Below are 21,443 nucleotides of genomic sequence, written 5' to 3' on the forward strand. Positions count from 1 at the left end.
AATTTGCCCAAAGAATGAGTCAGTTCAGTGGTGCTGGTCTTGGAAAGGGACCCTGAGCTGCTGAATCTGTGACTCAGTGGAGAAGGGAGAGGAAGGGGAAAAGGATGTGATCCCAAAGCTTGTTTACAAGAGAAACAGCAAAATACCCACTTCTCATTTCCTGCCTCCCCCCCCCGGGATTGGGGTTGATTCCAGACTCCACACCAAGTTCCTGTGCAGATGTTGGGGTGTTTCTTGCTCTGCTCCGCAGTCCCGGCTACATGACAGGTCGTCTCACTCCCAGTGCAAGTGATGGCTTATGTGGATGAGGACATTTCCCAAAGGCTGGCTTCCTTTTTTTAAAGTAACATTTCCTGATGTTTTTCTGATTATGAAAGAACACATTCCCTTTATAGAAAATGTGGGAATTCGAGAGAAGGGTATAAAAGAAGAAGAAGATAAATGCCGGCTACAACCTCACTGTCCAGAGATGCAAGCACGTGTGTGGTTTATTTGCAGGCCCCCGGCACACTCACATACACGCGCCAGCAGGAGCGGGGAGTGGTCACAGAGGCCTCTCTGTTTGTTTCCCACGTCCCTTCGGTCCTGCCCACGCGGTGGTTCTTCCTCCCTCCTGACGGAGCATCTGAGCGGGCAGCCTGACCTCTCTAGAGCTCCTTGGGTGACACAAAGCCCCATTGTCCTTCTAGTTTACCAGACAGTATCCGTCTGACGCTTCGAATGTCCAGCCCCATATAACGTCCGAACTCTGAGCTGGGTTTAACGTGGAATCGCTTCCGCAGTCCTCCAGCGAGGTTTCTCGCCAGCAGAGAACTAGTTGCGGGGGTCTCCTCTTCCTCCCTCCCGCATTTCCTGCCACCTTGCTGGGTGTTGGTTGGACCCCGTGGGAGGGGAAGGTAAAAGCGGCTGCGAAGTTTCTACTGCACAGCTTCACACTTGGGGAGGCCGGACAGACCCTTGTCTCCTGGTGCCTTTGCTGGCTTCTGCAGGGAAGCCCTTGGGAATGTTCTAGAATGCATCCCTGGCCTTGGTGAATGGCTCCGAAGCCTGACTGCCCATCCTGGGGGGCCTTGCTGGGCAGAGTCCCGGCTCTCCCAGCTGTCAGCTCTTTGTCACGGGTGACCAGCGTCTGGCCGTCGAAACTTCTCAGCCACTCTTGGCCTGAACAGGCTGTGGGTGAGCTGAGCCAGGGCAGCAGGCGTGCCCCTCTGCCTTCCCCCCAAGGCCACTGGCTGGCCAGCCGTCTCTCGTCCGTCCGGAGTCCTCTGCCCAAGCCAGGCACTGACTGCAAGGGCCTCAGAATCAGCCCTTCAGGCAAATGTGTGAACCCGCTTCCCCTGGGCCCCAGGTGACTGGACCATCCCGTCCTGCACACCCTTCATAGGTCAGGGAGTGGTCTTGCTGCGAGAAACCCCCTTACACATCCTCCTTGTCGTCCTCTCTCTATCTCATGGTGGGCGATTTGAGTCGAGGACTTTTTAGAGTTTTATAACCAAATTTTAGCTGAAAGCCTGAAGGTGCAAGTCCCCCCTGGCAGGGGGGTGTCTCAGTTCACCTTGCTGCCTGCCTCTGTCTTCACGCCCCAGCCTCTTGTGTGGACACCACAAGGATGGATGGATTGGAAGATCAATGTGTGGATGGATGGATGGACATGTGGATGGTCAAACAGGTGGATGGACAGACAGACAGGTAACCCTAAGCCTAGAATCAGACTAACTAGTGTACAATCCTGGGCAAGTTATTTAACTTTTTTGTGCCTCAACTTCGTCATCTGTAAAACGAGAATATTCATAATGTTAATAATAGTACCTCCTTCATGAGAGGCTTTTAAGAAATTCATGAGAAAAACATACGTAGAGAGAATTGGACAGTCCTGGCTCATAGGAAGCAACCAAGGGCCGTTAACTTTTATAATTATGTACATAACATATTTTCACTTAGAATGTCATAAACATTTTCACATTAAAATATTTCTAAATGCATGGTGTAGAATGGCTGTGAAATAATTTTTTGGTTGTTCCAGAATTCATTTAACCATTTTCCTTATTGGAAATTTATGATGTTTATAATTTTTCTCTATTCTGACTAACATAAGTCTCCATCTGTATCTGGTAATTTCCCTCAGAGAGATTCTAGACAATTGCAAGCCCACGTGATAGTTCTTGATATTCTTACCCAAATCCATAATATCCTTGACCTAGGGAATTTGTTGGGTAAGAACTACACTTAGCTGTTTCAACTGGCATTTATTGTATGGTTAGGGAAGGTGAGTCCTTTGGCATGTGTTTTGGTTATGTGTATCCTTCATGTATGCACATTATTATCCGATCACTTTCTATTGGGGTATTAGTGTTTTCCCTATTGATTAATGTGAGCTCTATATACTAGGTAGATAAGTTTTTTTTTTTTACTTATTACATCTTTTGGAAATGATCATCTCAGTCGCTTTTTAAATTGTAACTGTGGTGTTCCCGATTATAAAATGAAATCACAGGATAGTCGGGTTGGAAATACTCAGTAAAATAAGACGTGTGGATTACTGTCCTGCCAGGCAACTAGGAATTTGTTTCTGCTTCTCCCTCCAAAACACCAGATGATGTGCCAGGGCCTTGAATCTGAGCCTGCTGCATGCTTGCGGATAATTCTTTTCGGTAGCTATTATTTTACAACTAGACCTAGAGGGAAGGGTTTAAGTGATTTTCTCAAGAGAAGATGAAATGGTCAATCTGTGGTTGAAAGTAGGAACTTCTGGCTCCGAATTCTGCCTTTAGACGTGGCTGACGTTTTCTTTTAACTCCTGTTGTCATTTATTTTCTCGTACGTTCTGGTTCTCCTTCCCTGAAGAAGCCTCGATTTGGCCTCGTGACCTCGATATGCCAAGACCTGCCTCTCCGTCCCTGACTTGTGCCTTCCCACCTGGGCTTGGGCGGCTTCCTGGAGGAAGAGGTGGGGCCTGGCACCAGCCAAGAGAAACGCTTCAAGACACTGTCAAATCCTGCTGCTTTTGGAAGCTAAGAATAAAAATAGGAGGAAGGCAGAAACGGAGGCTGAGTGACTCCGGAGCAAATTGTAGAAAATCACAGAAATCATTACACGACAGCTTGGAACATCCTGCCTTCCTGCTTTGTATTTTTGTAATTTTACCACAATCCAGGATTTCCCTTTTCAACAGACATCCACTTGGATACCATGCTTGTCATGGACCTGTGAACGACCTGTAAACCTGTAAAAAAAAAAAAACAGACTTCTGGTTTTTTTAAATGTAATTGGTCATAGACATCGTATTAGTGCTGTCTAACAAAACGTACATCAGAAAGATGGTGGGGTTTGGGACTTCCCTGGCGGTCCAGTGGTTAAGACTCTGTGCTCCCAATGGAGGGGGCAGGGGTTCGATCCCTGGTCGGGGAACTGAGATCCTGCATGCCGCATGGCACGGCCAAAAAAAAAAAGATAAGATAACAGAGAGATGAAACGTTGAGTCAGAAGTAGCTCTGTTATTCAATATTTAACAGCATTTGCTAACAAAACCTTTAAAATGAAAAAATTAGGTAAACGAATAATAAAAAAAGTGAAAATGCCAATCACATTGGAAAAAAGAAACTGGTAAAATTCATGGCACACTCGCATGCTGGACTATTTTGCAGCGTTAGTATTGATACTTCTCTGTTTTCAGAGGATTTTTAATGACAAGGGGAAGTGTTTATGGGACAAGTTGGAGGGAAGAAAGTGGAAAGCAGAACTGCAGACGTGCTAATTGTGCGATGCAGGTATTTCCTCTGTAGACCCACAGAGTCCATGTACGCAGTGAGGCTTTGGAAAAAAGATGGGAATGGACCACATTGAGGTTTACATGGCAGTATCCCTCTGAGTTTTGTGTTTCCTTCTTTATACTTGTCTGACTTTTCCAAATTTCAGTTACATATATTTTCTTAATGATCAGAAAAGAGGGAATACAGTTTAAACGTGGTAAGAGACGAAGCTGGAAGTTCTATTTCTAAATTTTCAAATTGCAGCTTTAAATCCGGCTTATTCTTTTAGCTCGTGCACTTGGTTTTCCCTGATCTTGGCACCCGGAGGCTGGGCACAAGAGGAAATGCCAGGTAGGTTGATCATTTTTGTTTTATTTTATTATTTTTTTAAATAACACTTATTTCTTAAAAGTTAACATGTGCATAATAGAAAACCGAAAAACAAAAGAAGCAAAAAACAAAGTCATCCATCATCAGAAGCAGTTTGTTTTATTTTAAATGTTAAAAACACACATTTTGAAAAACCACAAAATGGGTGACCAAAGAAATGCAAAACTAAACAAACGATAAATATCAGCTCTTACCAAAGAGTTCCTATAATTATATGAAATTCCCAGTGCCTGATATAATTCAGGTGATGCCAGGACCAAATATGAGTCTCTTATCTTCTTGAGAGATTTTGTTAAAATACAAAAGTCACAGTGTATTTTTCTGTTTCTGACACTTCCAACGTTTAGACATGTAAATGTCTAATTGTTGAAATAATTAAGTAACTGTATCCCTAGAACAATAAAACTGTTTTAATTACTCCTTGAACTAAAATTTCTAAGCCTTCATCTAATTCGCATATTTGAATTCTATTCAGGAGACAGAAGGTACCCGGGCGATATTTTTAACTTGAAAGGAAATTCCAGTGTTATCGGGTGCATCCTGTTACAATTGTCACTCAGTTATCATTGTTATTTGTTGTTTGTTTTAAATCAAGAAAAATCAGGAGAAATCAGTGAGATCAGGAAATCAGTAAGAAGGGGTGGAAGCCAAACTAGGGAAGGAGCCTGCCGCCCTTGAAGGAGTGGAAAGCACGGAGAGTTTGCCAAGCTAAACACTGGGCAACAGTTAATTTGAAAAAATTTTGAGGGGCTGCTAGGAGCCCGTACGAGCTGCTGCCTTTCCCCGGCTCAGCAGAGGAGGAACCAGCCTTCCTACTGGGGGTCTGAGAACCCGAGTCCACTCAACAGAGGGGACGCTGGCATCGGTCCACCTCCCTTTGAGAAAGTCAATGGCGGAGGCAACCGGAGGCTTTCCCTGTGGCATCTCTCTAAGATTCGAGTGTCGTAAGTCGGGAAAGCAGAGGAGAACATCTGCAAGCCCGTTTCAAAGTTGATGCATGTGAAATTAGTATGAAATTGTCCACCTAACAGAGCTTGGTCAGGCCGCATGACTGATTAGCTTTTCCTAATAAATGGAGTCAGTGATGAAACCCAGAGAAGAACTCTGTCTTCCTTGGCTAGTCCGTTCTGTGTCTTCTCTAAAGCACGCCAGTGGTTTGACATCATCTTGAAGACAACCTTTATTTTTCAGGTATCATTACGACGGGATCTGTATCAAGAAAAGTTCTTTCTTCTATGCCCGGTACTGCTACCTGATGGGTGAAAAAAGGTATCACAGGTTAGTGCCTGTCATTTAGGTATTTTGGTCATAGGTCACAGCCTGATCAATATTAGGACCGTTCGTACTTTGGTTGAACCTAACTTGGCTGTTGTGCCATTCATCCTTCTTAAGGATGGAAGCACACATCACATCACCATGCCTCTGACACGGGCCACATCGTTGGCCAGAGAAATGCATATCGCGTTCACTTCCTCGGATACTGTTCATTTTCATCCTCATCTCAATGGCCAAAGCCGTTTTGTGCAAAGTCTTTGTCCTTCTCGATCCCTCTGTCAAATTTGACAGAATTAGCCACTTCCTGCTCGAAACTTCCTCTAGCCCTTAGGACTCTGCATCATCCAGTTCCTTCCCCAGAATGAGCCCTTCTTGGTCTCCTTTTCTCTCCCCTCCCCCCCCCAGGGCATGCATCTCCCTGAGATCCAACCCTTCATAATCCATGATGCTCTTCCCACACTTCGGCCCCAAGACACCTCATCCCTTTGTGTCTTCCACTGTCTCTCCGTCCATGGATGACGACTCCTTCTAAATCACTTCTGCTTCTCCTCGTCTCTCCCACCTCCTAGGCTTTTCTGTCTGGCTGTCTACTGGACGTTTCCATCCAGAAGACCCACTGGTACCTCACACTGAGGATGCAGAAATTTAACTTCATCCTCTCCCTCCGGCCACCTCTGCCTCTTGACGTCCATATTTCCATCTGTGATCCCAATAGATATAACCCGTGCAGAGTGTCACCCGAAAGCCATCCCTGACTCCCTCGGGTCACAAGTCCTGTTAATTCTTCCCTTTCGGGTCTCCTGACCACTCTTCATGGTTACTGATGTTTCCTTGAAGCCCTGGTCATCTCACGTCAAGATTATTTCCGTGGATCCCACGTGACCTCCCTCTCCTCAGCCTCACCTCTCTGTAGACACAGCCGTGAGTAAAGCAATGACACTCCAGTAAAAATTAATTTTAAAAATTAAATTAAAAGTATAATAATAAATAAATAAATGGAAGGAGTAAGAAAATAATTGATAATCTTGATTTGGCAAAACTTAAAACTTCTTTATCTTAAATAATTAAAGGGAAATTCCGTGTATCTATGGGCCACATTCTTATAATAGATATAATTTAACAAATATAGTACTTAATAGTAAAATATTCATGTTAATCCATGTGAAGGCTGAGAACCCAGCACGACCAAAACCAAAAAGAGATATTTAACAAAAGAGAAATAGGAATTCCGAAACATATCAAGAGGCCTTAATACCTTAAGGAATTCTGTGAAAACTGTTTTTGTAACACTACTCATTAATATAAATACAAACCCCTAAATTTCAAAATAAGTAAATAAACACAACTGTGAGACTAACCTCCCCACTATTCTGCATTTTCTTTGTCTCTTTCTTGCTCAGAAACATGCAGGAGCTTGCCCTTACCTCCTGCGCGAAGCCTACGCACCCCCCTCTCCCAGACTGGTGTCCGCCCCCCAGATCCTTCCTACTGCACTTTCCAACCCGGTTGCCAATTTCTCCCCCATATAAACTGCCGGTTTCAGCCATGCTCACTTTTCTCTGAAAATGTCAAATGCGGTTCTGCCTTTGCTCCCATCATCCTGTCCTTGCATGATGTCATTCCTTCTTCTCTCTGTCTCATTGGACCTTCCTGAATCCTGTCCCTTCCCTGGGACATACCTCAGGGACCACCTGCTCCAGGACACTGTCCTCAGCAGCCCCAGCTCTAGGGAAGACCCCCTCCTCCACTGCCCCACGCCGCTCACTGGCTGTCGACCCAGCCAGCGTTTCCTCTTAATTCATACATTGTTCATGGAGCCTTCATGTGGCATAAATAGAGGAGCACGTATCCAAGTAGCCAGGGTCAATTTTACCTTTACTTCTAGCCCAGCATAATGAATAAGGGGGCCCCTTTCACTCTCCAAAGGGCTCTGGTGTGGACGAGAAACTATAGCGAATTATATGATCACCTTTTGTATAAGGTACCCTGTGTTGTGAGGCAGCGGCCGAGGGGGAACCATGGGGAACCACCAGTATGGGTAAGACGTGGACCCTTCTCTCTGACGGCTTCATAGAGGAACTAAATGTACATTTCGCTTGATACCAAGTATAACGTGACGGGTGTCGGAAGTGTACACAAGGTCCCGTGAGAACTCAAGAGATGGAGAGCGCACGTCTTGGGCCAGGGGGTCAGAGGGGCCCGGGAGAGAGGCGTGCTTTGAACGAAGCTGTGAAGGACAGAGCGTTGAGGGGTGGAGAGGGAGGCGGGAGGGAGAGGGTGTCCAGGCTCAGGGAGGGAGGCGAGCGTACACAGAGGTGTGACGGCAGAGGCTCCCTGCCGTGCAGGATGCGGAGATGGGGTGCAGCACCGGCCTGGGGAAGGGACTTGAATTCGATGCTGGGGGCGGGGTGTCTGTAAGCCTTTGGAGTCGTCCTCTGGGAAACAGGGTGGTGTCATCATGGGAACCTCTGCAAGGCCAGGAACCATGGAGCTTGTTTTATCCCCAACGTTGCCTGGAAACACAGTGTCGGCCCTGAAGTAGCTGTTGAAGAATGAAAAACTTGTAATTAAGGTTTAAAGAGACTAGACTGGAAGGAGAGGGTGACAGCGGCCAGGAGATGGTCCTCAGTCTTTCTGATGAGCGCCTGGACCAAAAAGGAGGCAGAGCTGCAGGACCCTTCGAAGGCAGGGTCTTCGGATGGTTGAGCCTGTGTCCACAGACGGAGGCAGGGATGACTCAGGCCAGCCCGTCCCACCGAAACCTCGAACTCAACCTCAAGTCGAGTCCTAATTACCTGCTTCCCACCAGCTCCTCCTCTTACATCTCTTATTCAGCCCTTCGTCACAAAGATGGAAAAATGAGAGCAGCGAAAATAGAGAAGTTAGGGAAGGGAGTCGGAAGGATGAGAGATTTGTTTCAGTCATGGTCGGACCTTTCCTTGTGCAAAGGGGATCTCTCACTTGCTGACGTGTGTGTGTCTTTGTTTGCCCAGAGCACCCAGCAGGCGGTGTGGAGAGCTCTGCATGTGCCCACGTGCACACACACAAGGAAAACTACGAACAGGGCAAGAACTGGGCCCGGGTGAGAGGCCATTAGTGTCCTGAGGCCTCTGCGTTGATGTCACAGAGAAAGGGGCTGGAACGGGTCTTTGTGGGGAAAAAATAGGCTTTACCCTCATCGAGGAAGAGGAGGGCTTCAGGGGACAAAGGTCAGGGCAAGGATGACACTGGCTTATTCTGGAGATCAGCCCAGCAGCAGGTGCTTTTAATGTCCTGTGCTCCACACGTGTCTGATAATAGATGAACTCTAAAGTCTTGGCCAATTAAGAGATTTTTTTTAAAAGCATTAAGGTTGTTTTTTTTTTGAATTTTATTTTATTTATTTTTTTATACAGCAGGTCCTTATTAGTCATCAATTTTATACACATCAGTGTATATATGTCAATCCCAATTGCCCAATTCATCACACCCCCCCCCCCCCCCCACTTCTTTCCCCCCTTGGTGTCCATACGTTTGTTCTCTACATCTGTGTCTCAATTTCTGCCCTGCAAACCGGTTCATCTGTACCATTTTTCTAGGTTCCACATATATGCGTTAATATACGATATTTGTTTTTCTCTTTCTGATTTACTTCACTCTGTATGACAGTCTCTAGATCCATCCACGTCTCTACAAATGACCCAATTTCGTTCCTTTTTATGGCTGAGTAATATTCCATTGTATATATGTACCACATCTTCTTTATCTATTCATCTGTCCATGGGCATCTAGGTTGTTTCCATGACCTGGCTATTGTAAATAGTGCTGCAATGAACATTGGGGTGCACGTGTCTTTTTGAATTATGGTTTTCTCTGGGTATATATATGCCCAGTAGTGGGATTGCTGGGTCATATGGTAATTCTATTTTAAGTTTTTTAAGGAACCTCCATACTGTTCTCCATAGTGGCTGTATCAATTTACATTCCCACCAACAGTGCAAGAGGGTTCCCTTTTCTCCACACCCTCTCCAGCATTTGTTGTTTGTAGATTTTCTGATGACGGCCATTCTGACTGGTGTGAGGTGATACCTCATTGTAGTTTTGATTTGCATTTCTCTAATAATTAGTGATGTTGAGCAGCTTTTCATGTGCTTCTTGGCCATCTGTATGTCTTCTTTGGAGAAACGCCTATTTAGGTCTTCTGCCCATTTTTGGATTGGGTTGTTTGTTTTTTTAATACTGAGCTGCATGAGCTGTTTATATATTTTGGAGATTAATCCTTTGTCTGTTGATTGGTTTGCAAATATTTTCTCCCATTCTGAGGGTTGTCTTTTTGTCTTGTTTGTAGCTTCCTTTGCTTTGCAAAAGCTTTTACATTGCATTAGGTCCCATTTGTTTGTTTTTGTTTTCATTTCCATTACTCTAGGAGGTGGGTCAAAAAGGATCTTGCTGTGATTTATGTCAAAGAGTGTTCTTCCTATGTTCTCCTCTAAGAGTTTTATAGTGTCCGGTCTTACATTTAGGTCTCTAATCCATTTTGAGTTTATTTTTGTGTATGGTGTTAGGGAGTGTTCTAATTTCATTCTTTTACATGTAGCTGTCCAGTTTTCCCAGCACCACTTTTTGAAGAGACTGTCTTTTCTCCATTGTATATCCTTGCCTCCTTTGTCATAGATTAGGTGACTATAGGTGCGTGGGTTTATTTCTGGGCTCTCTATCCTTTCCATTGATCTATATTTCTGTTTTTGTGCCAGTACCATATTGTCTAGATTACTGTAGCTTAAAAAGCATTAAGGTTTAAGGGTAAGTTTCTTACCGATGCCATGTTTTAAGAAATACAAAATGTATATTTTGAAGGCAGAATATAATAAATGTTAATACAGTTGTTAATCTCTGAACTATGCTGGTGAAACTGTCTTCTATTTTATTATACGACATCTTTTACATTAGGACCTGTGTGACCTTTTAAAAATTAGGTCTGAAAATAAAAACTTCATCTCTCTGCTTTCCAGGTAATGAAAACTATATCTCTCATCCATTCATTTATCTGTTCATTCAGCAAATATTTAAGTTCCTACACTAAGTCAGGCCCTGTTCTAGCCACTGGTGATGAAGCAGTAAGCAAGATAAACAAGGCCTTCCCGCTGGTCAGGTTTATTTATTTTTTTAATTATTATTTTTTTTGCCCCAGCTTTTTTTTTTTTTTTGGCCGTGCCATGTGGCATGCAAGATCTTAGTTCCCCAACGAGGGATCGAACCCGTGCCCCCTGCAGTGGAAGTGTGGAGACCTAACCACTGGACTGCCAGGGAATTCCCCCTCTGGTCAGTTTTAGTTGGGGAGAAAGACAGTCAAAAAGGAACGATAGTGAGATTGATCTGAAGACAGTAAAATGCAGTCATGGGAGGCCTCCCTGGGAAGATGCCTTTGGAGCAGAAATGTGAAAAAAGCAAGTGGCCAAGTGAAGATCTGGGGGACAAGCATTCCGGGAGGGGAAAGAGCAAGTGCAAAGGGCCTGGGGCAGGGATGAGTGCAAAGAAGAGCGAGGAAGTCTGAGGGTGGTGGTTGGCATGAACAGGAGAGTGGGCGGAGGGGGATCTGAAAACACAGGCAGGGCCCACAGGTCTTGGGAAGGAGGCAGGATGTTATTCCGAGTGTGATGTGAGCCGCTGGGGAGACTCAGGCTGGGGAGTGAAGCAGGCTGATTGGCATGTCAAGTGGAGATCCTCTGGCAGCTGTGCTAATTCTGGGCTGTAGGAGGAGATGGAAGAGGAGGAGGAGGGGCCCGTGAGGAGGCTTAGCAGCAGCCCTGGCAGAGATGCCCACCGAGACTACTCGCTGGAATTCGTTTCATTCTCTGAAAGAGGCAGCATAATACCAAGCAATACTACACGTGGACAGGAGCAGAGACTCTAGGACAGACTCCCCGACTCCACCTCTAGTAAGCTGTGTGATCTTAGGCAAGTCACTCGACCTCTCTGTGTCTCAGATTCCTCACCCATTAACAAGGATACTAATATCTACGTCGCAGGGCTGTTGTGAAGATTAAATGAATTAATACAAGGAAAATGCTTAAAACAGTACCTGGCACATAGTAAACATTTAATAAGACTCCTCAGCATATTGCCCTTGGCTTTGATGTATTTATTTTAATATATCTGCATGATTTTTTCATAGTGTTATGTATATTATTTTTATTTTGGCTCTTGTGTTTTTCGGTTCTATCATTCCCATTTGGTTCTGTTGTATAACTTCTGTTTCTTTGCAGAGGTTTTCTATTTTTTTAATCTGTTTCAAAAGAATTCATAATTACTTGGAACACTTTTATAATGACTGTGTGAAAATCTTTGTCACATAATTCCAACATCTGGTTCATCTCAGTGTTAGCGTCAGTAGATTGTCTTCTCTGATGCAAATTGTGATTTACCCAACTCTTAGTATTATGGGTGGTTTCCTTCCTCCCTCCCTCCCTTCCCTCCTTCCTTCCTTCCTTCCTTTCTTTCTTTTGTCATTGAGGTATAATTGATATTCAACATAATATTAGCTTCAGGTGTACAACATAATGATTGGATATTTGTGTATATTGCAAAATGATCACCACAGTAAGTCGAATTATCATCTGTCACCATACATAGTTACAGAATTTTTTCTGGTCATGATAACTTTTAAGATCTACTCTGTTAGCAATTTTCAAATATATGACACAATATTAGTAACTGTAATCATCATGCTATACGTAACGTTCCCAGGACTTACTTATTTTACACCTGGAAGTTTGTACCTTTTGTCTCCCTTCACCCCTTTTGCCCACCCTCCAGCACCACCAGCCCCTCCATCCCTGGCAGCCACTGTATCTATGAGCTTGGTTTTTGCTTTGCTTTTTCTTTTTAGATTCCACGTGTAAGTGAGATCATACAATATTTGTCTTTTTCTGTCTGGCTTATTTCACTTAGCGTACTGCCCTCAAGGTCCATCCATGTTGTCCCAAATGGCAAGATGTCATTCTTTTTTATGGCTGAATATTATTCCACTGTGTATATAGACCATAATTGCTTTATTCGTTCACCTGTCAGTGGACACGTAGGTCGTTTTCATATCTCGGCTGGTGTAAATAATGCTGCAGTGATCATGGAGGTACATGTATCTTTTCAAGTTAGTGCTTTTGTTTTCTTCAGATAAATCCCCAGGAGTGGGATTGGTGGACCAAATGGTGTTTTTACATTCCCACCAGCAGTGCACAAGGGCTCCCTTTTCCCCACACCCTCTCCAGCACTTGTTCTCTCCTGTCTTCTTGATGACAGCCATTCTAACAGGTGTGAGGTGAGATCTCATTTTGGTTTTGATTTGCGTTTCCCTGATGATTAGTGTTGTTGAGCATCTTTTCATGTACTTCTCGGCCATCTGCATGTCTTTGTTGCAAAAATGTCTGTTCAGATATTCTGCCCATTTTTAATTGGATTGTTTGGTGTTTGCTATTGAATTGTATGAGCTCTTTATATTTTGGATATTAACCCCTTATCAGAGATATGATTTGCAAATATTTTCTCCAATTCCATAGGTTGACTTTTCACTTTGTTGATGGTTTCCTTTACTGTGCACAAGGTTTTCAGTTTGATGTAATCCCACTTCTTTGTTTTTGCTTTTGTTGCTTTTACTTTTGGGGTCAGATTTCAAAAAAATCATCACCAGGATCTATGTCAAGGAGCTTACCACCTATGTTTGCTTCTAGAAGTTCTTCTAGACTCAGGTCTTACATTCAGCTCTTTAATTCATTTTGAGTTAATTTTGTGTATGGTGTGAGAGAGTGGTCTAGATTCATTCTTTTGCATGTGTCTGTCCAGTCTTCCCGGCGCCATTTATTGAAGAGACTGTCCTTTCCCCATTGTATATTCTTAGGTCCTTTGTCGTAAGTTAATTGACCATATATGTGTGGGTTTATTTCTGGGCTCTCTATTCTGTTCCACTGATCTTTGTATTTTAGGGGTGATTTTCTATCGTATCCTGGGCATTTGGGTTATGTTAGGAGACTTGACCCTGTTTAAATCTTCTCCTTTAGCAGGCAGTCACCCGATTTGGGCTTAGCATATAGGATCTGGCCTACTTTTGTGGGCTGTAGTTCCAGTGACAGTTTAGTTTTCTGATCATGCTGTTCTGATCTGTTTCACTCTTCTGGCACTGCTGGGGCTTGTGATCAGTTACTTACTGGGCCACCTGCAGGGGCTGAACCCACCTCCATGGGCCACCTTCTCTGGGGAGCTGGGAGAGCCAGAGTGCTGGGCCTTCATCCCCTTATGCCACCTGGTGTAGGGCAGGGAGACCCCAGTCTCTGCTGGTATTACCCCTGTGGGAGACCACCTGCCCTGCTGAGCTCCAAGTGTGGAGTGGGCGCTGCACTGGCGAGGGGCTTCAGCACTGTCCCTGCATCGGCGTCCCGGGGCTGGTAGGGGGTGCTCAGCCCACCAGCACTTCAGAGCTGCCGCTGTGGGCATTTGGGGTGGCCAGCTCCTGCTGTCTCTGTCAGGCTTCCCTCTCCTGGTCCTCTTGGGATTCGGGTCTGTGCCTGTTGACAGTTCTGGGTCCCAGGTCCCTCCTGTGTGCAGTCCAGATACACATGGGCGATCAAAACGAAACAGCGAACTCGTCACCTGGTTGCTTCTGCAGTCCTGTACTCCCAGGCGGTGCACCATCTTCTTTCCAGCTTTCAGAGCCCTTTCCTCATGGGCCATTGAATCATCTCCAGGGTATTGGTTTGGATTCGAGGGCAGGAGCCAGGAAAAGTGAATCTACAGCCTGTTCCCTGGACACGAATCAAGCTACTCCAGAAACTTTTGGAAAAAAGACCATATATACTTTATAAATCAATGTTAATGGTGAATGGAATGCTTAATTATATGATTGTTCCTCATAAATTAAAGTAGGATGAGTTAAAATATGATGATGGGGGACTTGCCTGGCAGTCCCGTGGTTAAGACTCCCTGCTGCCAATGCAGGGGGCGAGGGTTCGATCCCGGGTCGGGGAATTAAGATCCCACATGCCGAGTGGCCCAAAAAAATAAATTAAAGAAAAAAAAGTATGAAGTAGAAATCTATAGTCCAGAGATCCACTTTAAGAATGAGACACTGGGGCCTCCCTGGTGGCACAGTGGTTAAGAATCCGCCTGCCGGCGCAGGAGACACGGGTTCGAGCCCTGGTCCGGGAAGATCCCACATGCCGTGGAGCAACTAAGCCTGTGCACCACACCTACTGAGCCTGCGCTCTAAAGCCTGTGAGCCACAACTACTGAAGCCCACGTGCCACCACTACTGAAGCCCGCGTGCCTAGAGCCCGTGCTCCGCAACAAGAGAAGCCACCGCAATGAGAAGCCCGCGCACCACAATGAAGAGTAGCCCCCGCTCGCCGCAACTAGAGAAAGCCCACGCACAGCAACAAAGACCCAACACAGCCAAAAATAAATAAATAAATAAATTAAAAAAAAAAAAAAAAGAATGAGACACTGGTTCATTGCAGCTCTATTTACAATAGCCAGGACATGGAAGCAACCTAAGTGTCCATCGACAGATGAATGGATAAAGAAGATGTGGCACATATATACAATGGAATATTACTCAGCCATAAAAAGAAACGAAATTGAGTTATTTGTAGCGAGGTGGATGGACCTAGAGTCTGTCATACAGAGTGAAGTAAGTCAGAAAGAGAAAAACAAATACTGTATGCTAACACATACATATGGAATCTAAAAAAAAAAAAAAAATGGTCATGAAGAACCTAGGAGCAGGACAGGAATAAAGATGCAGACCTACTAGAGAATGAACTTGAGGACACGGGGAGGGGTAAGGGTAAGCTGGGACGAAGTGAGAGAGTGGCATGGACATATATACACTACCAAATGTAAAATAGATAGCTAGTGGGAAGCAGCCACATAGCACAGGGAGATCAGCTCGGTGCTTTGTGACCAGCTAGAGGGGTGGGATAGGGAGGGTGGGAGGGAGGGAGATGCAAAAGGGAAGAGATATGGGAACATATGTATATGTATAGCTGATTCACTTTGTTATAAAGCAGAAACTAACACACCATTGTAAAGCAATTATACTCCAATAAAGATGTTAAAAAAAAAAAAAGAATGAGACACTGTAACACAACACTGTAAATCAACTATACTCCAATAAAAATTTTTTTAAAAAAGATGATGGAGGCTTTGGATTGGGACAGAATGGTGTAGACACATTTCTTTCTGCTTCTCCCTGCTCAGCACAACTGTAAACCCTGGAAATAATGCAAGAAATAACCAGAGGAAAACTCTGAAAGGCGGTAAGAAGAAAGTGAGTGAGTTGGGAACCCCAGGGCTACACACAGCACAGAGGTGGGGTATCCTGCAACCCCCGACCCTAGACCCAGTGTTTCCCACCCCCCCGACCGAGCAAGAAAAAGCATCCCAGACAGACTCATTCTTCTAACAATACCAGGCAAGGGGAAGCGCTAGGGAGATTCCCACCAAATATGAACAGCCAGAGGAAACACTCTCCTTCCTCGCTGGGTCTGAGACATCCCTTTTCCATCAGGAGATACTGGGAATGTGAGCCCACCTGTCGGGCGAGGCCCAGCTACAGCAAGCAGCCTGGTCCAGGGAGGCTTTTTGTCCCCCCAGCCCACCCAAGAAGCAGCCAAGGAGTCCAGCTGACGGAATCCCTCCGCTACAGAGGGAAATCCCTGCCCTGCCTGAGAAAAGCTCTCCAGCCCCTCAGGCCACACCAAGAGGGAGCTCTCAGCCGAGGCTAAGATTGACTACAGAGATGCAGTGAGGATACACAGATCAGAAGGGAGAGAGAGGCACCGTCTGGAAGGATCCACGTGCAGCCTTTCTCCTGCTCTCGCCCTGCCCCGAGGGCTCACACAGAGCACAGCCCTCTGTGCAGGAAAAGCACAGCAACACGCGTGTGATGCTTCAGCTCAGGGAAGCCCACTGGAGACTGCACACTCAAAGGCTTTACTAAGGGCTGGTCCCATAAGCACCTTCTCCCTAGCATGTGCCAAAACCACCGAGAAACGTTACTCAGCATCAACTACATTGTGTGCAGAAACAGTCCAGGCACAGTGAACCCCTCTTACTTGTTGCTTGTTGACTGGAAACACTCCGGGAGCCCAGTTTTCAGATGCCAGCCGAGGGCCAGTCTGGCAAACAGGCCTCTCTAAGCATAGCAGTCTCAGGCCTGCCGTGTTCTGTCTTCTCTGCACAAGGGCGTGACCTTGTGAATAAGCTAAGAAAACACCAAATTGCACTCTTTATTTTTATTGAAGTATAGTTGATTTACAGTGTTGTGTTCATTTCTGCTGTACGGCGGAGTGATTCAGTTTTACATACATATATATATATGTTCTTTTTTTATATATATTCTTTTCCATTGTGGTTTATCACAGGATATTGAAGAGTCCCCTGTGCTCTGCAGTAGGACCTTGTTGTTTATCCATCCTATGTACACTGGTTTGCATCTGCTAATCCCAAACTCCCAGTCCATCCGTCCCCCACCCCACCCACCTTGGTAACCACAAGTCTGTTCTCTATGTCTGTGAGTCTGTTTCTGTTTCATAGATAAGTTCATTTATGTTATATTTTAGATTCCACATGTAAGTAATATCGTATGGTATTTGTCTTTCTCTGTCTGACTTCATTTAATATGATAATCTCTAGGTCCATCCATGTTGCTGCAAATGTCATTATTTCGTTCTTTTTTACGGCTGAGTAGTATTCCATTATGCATATATACCACATCTTCTTTACCCATTCATCTGTCGGTGGACATTTAGGTTGTTTCCCTGTCTTGGCTGTTGTGAACAGTGCTGCTATAAACATAGGCATGCATGTATCTTTTTGAATTAGAGTTTTGTCTGGATATATGCCCAAGAGTGGGATTGCTGGATCAGATGGCAACTCTATTTTTAGCTTTTTGAGGAACCTCCATACTATTTTCCATAGGGGCTGCACTAACTTACATTCCCACCAACAGTGTAGGAGGGGTCCCTTTTCTCCACACCCTCTCCAGCATTTGTTATTTGTAGACTTTTTGATGATGGTCATTCTGACCGGTGTAAGGTGATACCTCATTGCAGTTTTGATTTGCATTACTCTGATAGTTAGCAATGTGAAGCATCTTTTCATGTGCCTGTTGGCCATGTGTATGTCTTCCTTGGAGAAATGTCTATTTAGTTCTTCACCCATTTTTCGATTGGGTTGTTTGTTTTTTTGTTGTTGAGTTATATGAGTTGTTTGTATATTTTGGAGATTAAGCCCTTGTTGGTTGCATCATTTGCACATATTTCCTCCCATTCCATAGGTCGTCTTTTTCATTGTTTACGGTTTCCTTTGCTGCAAATTGCACTCTTTAAAAGGGTGAATTGCATGATGTGTGAATTATCTCTCAATGAAGTTGTTTTTTAAAAAAAATCCCAGCAAGGTTTTTTTGTAGACACAGACGGCTTGTTCTAAAAGTTATATGGAAAGGCAAGGCCCTAAAATAGTTCAAACAACCTTGACAAAGAGAATCAAGTGTGAGAAAACACTACCTGATATTAAGGCTCACTATACAGCTATAGTAGTCAAGACAGTGTGGTTTGGTGGAGGCATAGACACGGAACAGGGACAGAGTAGAGAACCAGAAATAGACCTGCTCAAATATGCTCACATGATTTTTCACAAAGGTGCAAGAGTAGTTCAGTGGAAGAAGACTAGCTTTTCTTTTTTTTTTTTTTTTTTTTTTTTTTAAGACTAGCTTTTCAACAAACGGTGCAGGAACAACTAGACGTCCACGTGCAAAAAAGTGAACTTCACAACTGATACAAAAATTAACTCAGGATGGATCATACACTTACATTTAAAACATAAAAATATTAAATTTAAAAAAACAGGAGAAAATCTTTGGGGTGTACCCTAGGGTTAGGCAAAAAGTTCTGAGGCTTGACACCAAAACCATGATCCATAAAAGAGAAAACTAATGAGTTGGATCTCATCAGAATGAAAATTTTTGTTCTGTGTGTGACCTTGTGAAGAGGAGGGAAAGATAAGTTCCACCCTGGAAGAAGATATCTACAAGCCACACATCCGACAAAGGACTAGTGCCTGGAATATATAAAGAGCTTTCAAAACTAAACAGTAAAAAAAAAAGTCCAATTAGAAAGTGGGCAAAAGACGTACCCATGCATCTCCCTGAAGAGGATCTACAGATGGCCAATAAGCACATGAAAGGACGTTCAGCATCATTCATCATTATGGAAATGCAAATTAACACCACAATGAACACACACCTATAGGGTTGATTAAAATAAAAAATAATGACAACACGAAATGACGGTGACGATGCAGAGAGACTCATACATTGCTGATGGGAATGCAAAATGGTCCAACCGCTCTGGAAAATAGTTTGGCAGACTCTTCTAAAACTAAACATACAATTACCATTCAAACCAGCAATTTCACCCTTGGACACTGATCCCAGAGAAAGGAAAACTTCTGTCCGCACAAAAACCTGCACACACATGTTCATAGCAGCTTTCTTCATAATAAGCAAAAACTGGAATCAGCCCTGATGTCCTTCACTGGGGGACTTTAAACAAAGGAGGGTCCGGCCATGCCATGGAATACTGTGCAGTAGTGAAGGGAGCAAACTATTGATACAACCGCTTGGCTGGATCCCCAGGGAATTACACGGAGTGAAAAACTATCTCAAAAGGTTCCATACTGTATGATTCTATTTCTAAAACATTTTGAAATGACAAAATTTTTTTCTTTTCCTTTTTTTTAATTGAAGTATAGTTGATTTTCAATGTTGTCTTAGTTTCAGGTGTAGAGCAAAGTGATTCAGTTATACATGTATGTATATATGTATCATATTCTTTCCCATTGTGGTTTATCACCGGATACTGAATACAGTCCCCTGTGCTATATACAGTAGGACCTTGTTGTTTATCCATCCTATATGTACTACTTTGCATCTGCTAAGCCCAAACTCCCAATCCAGCCCTCCCCTGTCCCCTTCCCCCTTCCCCCTTCCCCCTGGACAAGCACAAGTCTGTTCTCTCTGTCTGTGAGTCTGTTTCTGTTTCTTAGGTTCATTTGTGTCATAAGTGATAGATGGTATTTGTGAAATGACCACGTTTTTGAAATGAGGGACAGTTTCCTGGTTGCCAGGAGTTAGGGACCTGGGGGTGAGGGAGCAAGAGGTGGGTGTGGTTACAGAGGGGCAGCACCAGGGACCCTCGTGATGACACAGACGTTCTGTGTCTCGTCTGTGGTATCGAATGCACGCATCTCCATAGGTGATAACATTGTGTTGAACATATGCAAAAAGGAGTTTAAGTGAAACTTGGGAAATTCGCGTAAGATCGGTGAATCTGTATCAGTGTCAAAAGCCAGACTGTGACGTTGTACTGTAGATGGGCAAAATGTTGCCATCGGGGGAGATGGGGCGGAGGGTAAAAGGGAGCTCTCTGAACCATTTCTCACCGCTGCTACCTCGATTACAAATCATGCATCAAGCCTGACCCTGCAGTCCAGGAAAACACGGGATGGCGGGTCCCCTGAAGTAGCTGGTCTTCCCCCGCCCCTGTCTTCTGCTCGCACCCAGTCGCCCTTCCCGCAGAGTCGGGCTCACTCCTGTGTCCCAGGGCGCCCTCCTCACTGTGGCCTGCAGCACAGCTGTTCACGTGGTACCCTAACCGGGGCCCGCCCTGCTGTGCACCTGGGAGCAGGCAGCCCCACGGGCAGGGAGCTGTGTCCGCCCAGGGCCGGCTTCTGAGAGCACGAGCTCGCCAGTGTTTAGACCCCAGCTGAGCATTTCCCTTGTTCCCCAGAGTGATGGCCCCAGTGAGGCAGGCGTTTCTCCACGGGTGCAGCCACTGAAGTCTGATTTACTTTCCTGCTCATGTTTGCCTAAGGGAGGAGTAGGCATCTGCATTTTTCAAGGGCATCTTGTCTGCTCTTTTTTTTTTTTCTCTCGACCGCGTGTTCAGGAAAGGCATGGAGCCCCTGATGAGGGCGTCAGCATAGAGATTTGGCCGGGAGCCAGCGCTGGTGGCTTTAAGGGACTCTGGGGTCTGCCTCTGCATCACCGCCACCACCAGGTGCTGCAAAAAAGCATGCAATCTAATTAAAATCAGTTTAGTCTTGAGGTGAGCCCCTGTCTCCCCCGTGTTGCCCCTCCGAGCCCCATCAGAGGAGAAATTCTCACGCTCAGCTCTCTGCTACCATCCACCCCTCCCCCTCCCCCATGCCAGCAGAAACCGCAGGAGGACACGATCCCCAGCCAGGGAACCCCTTTGTTGGACACCTGACAGGTGGCCCAGGAGCAAGCAGACCGGGAGTCCTGGTGTCAACAGCATTTGTTTTCCCTGGGGGGGAGCGAGGGGGGCAGGTTGTGGTGGATTCCACTGAAAACTGCTGAGGCAGCGCCTGCCCTGAACCCAGGAGAAACCAAGGCTTGATTTTCAAGACCAATGAGAAGGCTATTTTTTTTTTTTTGAGGAAAATGACTATAAATATGCAGTGTGGGGCTTCCCTGGTGGCGCAGTGGTTAAGAATCCGCCTGCCGATGCAGGGGACACGGGTTCGAGCCCTGGTCCGGGAAGATCCCACATGCCGCGGAGCAACTGGGCCCGTGAGCCACAGCTACTGAGCCTGCGCTCTAGAGCCCGTACGCCACAACTACTAAGCCCGTGTGCCACAACTACTGAAGCCCGCTCTCCTAGAGCCCGTGCTCCACAACAAGAGAAGCCACTGCAGTGAGAAGCCCGCGCACTGCAACGAAGAGTAGCCCCTGCTCGCTGCAACTAGAGAAAGCCTGTGCACAGCAATGAAGACCCAACGCAGCCAAAAATAAAATAAATAAATTAAAATATATATATATGCAGTGTGTGCCAGATGAAAAGGACCCCTTCCCAAAATCCAGGACATTTCCCACCCTGCTCCAGGGTAACATAATTTTACAGGAAACAGGCCTCCCCAGATCCCAGTCTTGTTTAGCTGGCATCCAGGCTGAGTCCTGACCTAGAACCTACTGGAGAA

General features: G+C 45.2%; 1 protein-coding gene across 1 annotated transcript in view; it reads left to right on the plus strand.

Annotated features, from left to right (window-relative positions):
* RFX8 (regulatory factor X8) overlaps nt 1–21,443 on the plus strand; it is a 72,665-nt gene that overhangs the window by 11,821 nt on the left and 39,401 nt on the right. The window contains exons 3-4 of the mRNA XM_059942556.1: nt 4,039–4,100; nt 5,331–5,417. Coding sequence (XP_059798539.1) covers nt 4,039–4,100; nt 5,331–5,417 — 149 coding nt within the window. The remainder of the gene's footprint in view (nt 1–4,038; nt 4,101–5,330; nt 5,418–21,443) is intronic.

The sequence above is a fragment of the Balaenoptera ricei genome, chromosome 13, assembly GCF_028023285.1.
Source record: "Balaenoptera ricei isolate mBalRic1 chromosome 13, mBalRic1.hap2, whole genome shotgun sequence".
Taxonomy (NCBI): domain Eukaryota; kingdom Metazoa; phylum Chordata; class Mammalia; order Artiodactyla; family Balaenopteridae; genus Balaenoptera; species Balaenoptera ricei.